Source organism: Psittacula echo (assembly GCF_963264785.1).
Source record: "Psittacula echo genome assembly, chromosome: 6".
NCBI classification, from domain to species: domain Eukaryota; kingdom Metazoa; phylum Chordata; class Aves; order Psittaciformes; family Psittacidae; genus Psittacula; species Psittacula echo.
In genome coordinates, this window is record NC_137743.1 from 21402483 (window position 1) to 21409378 (window position 6896).

At 41.4% G+C, this 6896-nt stretch overlaps 1 protein-coding gene across 1 annotated transcript; it reads left to right on the plus strand.

Annotated features, from left to right (window-relative positions):
- Positions 1-524: 524 nt before the first annotated feature.
- Positions 525-5795, plus strand: LOC308222941 (cytochrome P450 2H1-like; the record flags this gene model as incomplete). Its single annotated transcript, XM_080621484.1, has 9 exons — positions 525-704; positions 1197-1359; positions 1927-2076; positions 2997-3157; positions 3554-3730; positions 4169-4310; positions 4596-4783; positions 5034-5175; positions 5614-5795. The coding sequence occupies 9 exons, from the start codon at positions 525-527 to the stop codon at positions 5793-5795; spliced, it is 1485 nt and encodes a 494-aa protein (XP_080477610.1).
- Positions 5796-6896: the final 1101 nt, after the last annotated feature.

The window sequence follows — 6896 nt, forward strand, 5'->3', positions numbered from 1 at the left end:
CAAGAGAGGATCAGTATCTCTCTACATAAAGTCAGAAAAAGGTAATATACAGCCTATATAGCCTAATGCTATGCCTTGTTGTTGGGACTGAGAACGCCTAGGAAGAACTTGGAATGACGCCCTTTTTCAATGGCGACACCTGCCTCCACTGTGCTCAGATACTAGAGGGGCTGGCATACATCAATCCAGGCATGAGGGCCAACAGAGTTTAAGCGCATACATAGCAGCTAGTCATTTTGACTTTGTTGAAAAGCATCGGCACATGACTTCTGTAGTCCTGCATGAATGATTACCCAGAGGTGGAGAGGTAAAAAAAATCATTATGTAAACAAAGAGTCCATCCCTAGTTTGTTCTTTCTTATCTTGAGCTGATTAATAGGTAATCTCATATCTCAGAAGGAATAGGAAGGCACTATTGACTGATTTCATCCATGTGCTTTGGATTCACAGCATATAAATGAGGATGGATTTACAGGTCCGACATCAGGCTCTTCTGATGCTTGAATTCTCTTTCTCAGCCAACCATGGAGCTCCTGGGAATGACCACTATTTTCTTGCTGATCTGCATCTCATGCCTTCTTCTCGTTGCCACATGGAGAAACATATCACAAAATGGGAAGCAGCCTCCTGGTCCTCTCGCACTCCCTCTTGCTGGAAACATATTCCAGCTGAACCTAAAGAACGTGCCTGAAAGCTTGAGAAAGGTAAGTGATTGTCTCCTTCTTTCTTACGCTGTCTCCTTCTTTCTTACGTTGTCTTCATTGCTTATAAAACAAAGTCAAATCTAGACTGTCTCGGTTTAGTTCAGAAGCTTAATTTACATTGACCAAATATCACACTCAAACAGAAACAAAAGCTTTCCCAGAAATGCATGCCTCTGAAATCTATGTGTTCCAATAATATAGTATCTAAGTCTATGTAGTGCAAGTCTAAGGCTATATATTTGCAATCATCATGCTACTGATGAGTCCTGTGCTGACTTCATGGCAGTACTGCAATTGGCAGTGGATTTGCAACCAAGGCACTGATGTTCTTGCTATATTCACTACATTCCTGCTGGGCCCAACTTCCCTTAATCAGGACAAGGCTGCAGTAACTCTCCACTGATTTACTCATCCAATTTCCAGAGGTCTGGGGCCCAGGAGATTTTAGGGACAACTGTGGTATGCTGTTCTTTGTGTTGCTCTTTCCTACAGCTTAGTGAGAAGTATGGTCCTGTCTTCACAATACATTTAGGACCACAAAAGATTGTGGTGCTGTATGGCTATGATGTTGTGAAAGAAGCTCTGATTGATCAGGCAGATGACTTCAGCGGAAGAGGCAACCTGCCACTCATTGAAAGACTCTTCAAAGGCTCAGGTATGTCCCCAGTCATGTTTCCACACAAAGCTAAGGCTTTCAGTGCTTCAGCAACACTGAAGAGGAACAGCTGAGGGGGCTGTGGAGAAGGGAAGGGTGGATTTCGTTTACCACTTCTAGCAATAAAAGACTAAAAGCCCAACTCATTACTTGGACCCTTGAGTATAGTGGTCCCCTGCAGAACTCTCTAAGGTCCCAGGCTGGCTTCACTGAGTGCCTTTCATTTTCAGCATGCTTCATATTCTGGCTAAAATTTTGCTCATCAAATGTGCCTCTATGAACTTAGGTTCATTCTCCCATTTCTGAAAATATTGGCAATATACACACAACTTAGCAACCAACAGAAAGGAAGTCCAGAGACAACAAAGATGAGATAATGCAGGCTGTGCCAATCAGGGCCACATTCAAGATTAGCCCTTGCATTTATTCACTAGGGCTGTTCTGAGTACCTTTTCTGCTGATTTTCCGTGCCTGTGGCCAAGAAATATTCAGTACCAGTGATACTTTCTTATTTACAGCCTCCTGTAATATCTGTTTCCTCATGGAGGTCTCTTTTGCCTTCATCAGGTATTGTGACCAGCAATGGGGAGGCCTGGAAGCAGCTCCGACGATTTGGAATCAGCACCTTGAGGGATTTTGGGATGGGGAAGAGGAGTATTGAGGAGCGAATCCAGGAGGAAGCTCATTTTCTGGTGGAGAGGATCAGGAACACACATGGTAGGAATGGGCTTTGTGCTTACTGAGACAGCCTGCATATCTGCAGCAAGACATGGAGGGTGTAGTACTGCTTCATCAAATCTATGACCCAAGAAGTGGGCATATGGCTGCAGTTTCTGCTCCCTGCTCCAACAGCCAATGTTACCAGTGCTGGGAGTGGGTCAATCAAAGAAACTGTGAGAGTATGGAGGGGTTAATATAGGAGACTGGTGTTAGAGGGCATCCTTTAACCTGTTCTGTTTGAGGAACAAGACTGAAAGTGGCAAAGGGAACGGCTTGGCCCCAAAGCCAGGAGTTTGGTGGAATTCAGCTGTGGAGACAAGGCTGGGGGCTGCCACGTAACCAGTCCTCATGCACTTCTTTGCCTTGTTTCCTGAATCTCCAGGTGGATCTTGAAGAAATGGGTGATCAGTGATCTCATTTACACATATTTGGGTCTGGATCCACTCCATCTGGATAGCTGTGCTATCAAAATTAGACTTTGATCATTCGAATCCCTAGAAGAGGGCTATACAATTGAGGTTACACTAATAGAGTTCATAAACAGGGTGCACTGACAAAAGACATGGCTCAGGCAAAGTCCTTCTAGTTTCACCAGGTTTTGGTGGGAATCTTAGGCCATTTCTAATAAACTGTAAGTTCAGATGACACACGACAGACTTGTGTCATCTGAAAAGAAGCAAAGCCGCCCAGACCAATGTTCTTCTGAGAACAGGTCAAAAGAGATACTTAAACGACTCGTACAGGGATATTAGTTCACTTCAAGTAGAGAAGGAAAAATTGAGTAAGCCCTTCACCGTCCTTTCCAAGGACTGCAAAACTCTGGGTCTCAAGAGGATGCAAAGCTCCTCGTAGTGTCAGAGGAGAGGAGGATGCCTGAAATGCTGAAAGCAAGATATCTCTTTCTTTTGTTGTTGCAGAGAAACCCTTCAACCCTGGCAGATTCCTGATGCATGCTGTCTCCAACATCATCTGCTCCATTGTCTTTGGGGATCGGTTTGACTATGAGGACAAGAAATTTTTAGCTTTAATTTATTTGCTAGATGAAAACAATGATCTCCAGAGTGCTATACAAACACAGGTGTGTGCAGTTATATTGAATAAACTTGTTAATAATTAAAATATTTTATTAATGGATGCATACTTAAAAATAACTCAAATTGATTTTTAACTGGAGTGGATTTTCCTAACTTTGGATAAATTTTCTGAAAGCCAAAAAGGCAGTTAAATAACCAATTCTTGTTTCTTCTTACCTTATGAAACTGCCATTGCATGTCCGGAGAAGGATATAATTGCAGAAGTTGCTCAACTGAAATCTATCATTCATTACAGTGAAACCATAAAGTAAAAGGCATTAAAACCAAGTTGAATAATATATCTTCCAAAAAAGTGGATTTTTTCATAGTTAACAGTTAGTGAACATTTTATTCTATGCATATTAATCAGAACGTACTTTTCCATCGTTTTATTTTTACAGCTATATAATTTATTCCCAACTCTCATGGAGTTCTTACCTGGGCCTCATCAAAAAATGATACAAAATATTGATGAAGTTGATAAATTTATTTTAGAAATCATAGCACAACACCAGAAAACCTGGGATCCTAGTTGTCCTCGAGATTTCATCGATGCTTTTCTTAACAAAATCGACCAGGTAATGTGAGAGCTAGAGATTTATTGGCTTATAAGAAAACCACCACTTGAATCCCACCTTCTTGCCAGTTGTGGCAGGGCACTGGGCTTTTGCAAATACAAAGGGAAACTTGCTTTTCTTGGCACATCAACTTCATTCTATCCTCTCCACTCTCTTATCTAGGACGTTTCAACACAGAATTACCAGCTCTAGCCAAAGATAGGAAAGCTAAAGACCAACCTCGTTGATGGAAATCAATGTTCCTTCGATATTAAAAAAGTTTCATACTGATATTTTGTAAAAGTACCATCAATGCTGGTGTTCTGGAAAGTGAGGGTTATATTTGTGAAAGGACATGAGATGTGTTTAAAAACACACATTATGGGTACAAGACGTTCCTTTTTAAACAAACTGCTTACATTTCTCATTCTGAAAACATTCTCCCAAATCTTCCTCCAGGAGAAAGGGAATGGTCACTCAGTATTCACCGTTGAGTCTCTGACCAGAACCACATTCGACTTGTTCCTTGCAGGAACAGGGACCACTAGCATCACCCTGAGACATGCACTTCTGATTCTCCAGAAATACCCAGAGATACAAGGTAATAGAAAAGGAAATAAACAAAAACTTTAGCAGGTCGTGGGATCGCTTTGGACAATTCCTGTCACTACCACATGTGGCAATGGCTCTCTGACTCAGGAACCCTTCATTTGCAGTGTAGACATGTGTATTACTCTAAGTTCTATTCACAGAAAAGAGATACTACCACTAAGTACATTCTTATATTGATGGTGTGCTAAAAGCAAGTTTTGCTGTAAATATGGGAAGAGGTTTAGGCAAACAGATGTGGGACTTGACCATTCATCACTTACTTATTTCCTAACAGAGAAAGTTCAGAAGGAGATTGACCATGTGGTCAGCCGAGACCGAAGCCCCTGCATGGCAGATCGGAGCCAGATGCCCTACACAGATGCTGTGATCCATGAAATCCAGAGATTCATTGATTTCCTTCCACTTAACGTCACACATACCGTGATCAAAGACACCAAGTTCAGAAACTATTTTATTCCAAAGGTCTGAGAGAGGTTTCTTTATGCAAATATAAGCATAATTTTCATTTATTTGGAATAAATATTAAATACTCTAATCAGACTCATCATTAAAGTCCACAAAAAAACCAACTTTAAGGTATTTATTCATTAAAAGCTCATTATAAGCTGGTACTTTTTGACTACCCTTGTACTTAGCTCTGGGAAATTCTCAATGCTTCTTTGCTTTAGCATGTCTCCAGTGTAACTTTCTTCTCCTCTCTTTGCTAATTCAGGACACAATGATATTTCCTCTGCTGACTCCCGTCTTACATGATAACAAAGAATTTCCAAATCCAGACAAATTTGACCCTGGACATTTCCTGAATGCAAATGGTACATTTAAGAAGAGTGACTTCTTCATGCCATTCTCTGCAGGTAAGATATCTTTCTGTTTCATATCCTAGATCACCTTCTCCTAGGACCACTTTGTAGATTTTAGTGGCTCTGTCACCATGGCCTACACAGTGATTTCTGGTGATCCACTAGAGTCACTTCTGGGCAGCTCTGATCCCTGTACTAGAATTTCAGTTGACTTCCCTTTTTAGCAATCACAGAAATTCCTCCAATGCATTCTACAAGAAGAGATGTACAAAGTAGGACTCATGCACACAACTCTCTCCTCAAGCAGGAAATGAGAAACTGAAGCCTTCAAACTGCCTTTGCCCACTGAGCACTTACATTGACAATTAGCTCCTAGCTGAATTTGTTTACCCCAAATGCTGCATGTCCATTCTGAGATGCCTGAACTTTCATGGAGCAATGGTTAAAAATACCCCACTCTCCCCTCATCTTTTTGTTATTTTCCACTTGCAGGAAAACGCATCTGTGCAGGAGAAGGTCTGGCCCGGATGGAGCTGTTCATATTTCTAACATCCATCCTGCAGAACTTTACTTTGAAACCTGTTGTGGATCTCAAGGACATTGACATTACCCCAATAATGACCACTCTGGCAAATATGCCCCGACCTTATGAGGTCTCTTTTGTTCCACGCTAACCAAGTGAAGACTGTTGTCACATACCACACTCATGAAAGCTCTGGTTGAATGACAGTCATTTCTCAATCTGTTGAGACAGAAACACTCAGATAATTGCTACATACTTTATAGAGAGGAGCAATCTCAGACAAGAAAATTGTATGGGGATTTTTGCAATAACCGCAGCCAGGTCTAAACAAGTGACAGAGTAGGCATCTACACAGGGAAGGAGACAGCTTCCTGTGCAACAGGAGACAGGCTCTCCTCTGCACCTACCTCTCCTAGGTGAGGTTTCTGACATTCTGACAAGTCAGGGTGAGTGGACTAGTGGTCTGAGAGCACTGCTGCTGCTGTCCCTATCACTTGATCCTCTCAGCACAGCAAGACCAGACACTTGTACTCCATGGTTTCCACAGACCCTGCTTCAGGTATCTTTCTCTCCCATATTTTCAGTTTGTTCGTGACCTGTTTGTACTGCAAAGCGTAAACCAGTGGAAATTTTTCTGTTAGGAGATGATCATCCCCTGTATTCTTGCTCCAGTCCATATTATCTCCTGTGGTGGAGATGGAGTTTAACAATGACTGGGCAGATGGGTCCTCTCTTGTGTGATTTTAAGGAAGGTTTGTGAAATTACAATTTATATTGCAAAATAAAGATGTAGAGTGCTGGAATGTTGTTTTTCTATGATCCCAGAAGAAGGATACAGTAATGGTAGAGGCAGTAGTCCTATTTGTTGATAGCCTGCTGATACTGGAAACACAAGTGGGCAAGATTCTAAGGTTACTCTAAACTGATGTTGTTGATTTGAAATAATTGATGGCTTTATGAATTTCTACCCTCCTGAATTATACCCTTCATGAATTATACACTCAGATCTGTCTTTAGCATTTGCCTTTATAGATCTTGCTGATAATTTTGTTGCTTTCTGTTCATTCCTGGAAAAGGCATGCTTCCCTTACCCAGGGTCTGTTTACAACTAGTAATTGTGGGTAAATTCTTTTCCAAAGCACTAGAGGGCAGCAATATTATATTAAAATCTATCTATTTAGAGACTTGGACAATACCAGCACCAGCAAGATCATAGAATCATAGAATAGTTAGGGTTGGAAAGGACCTGAAG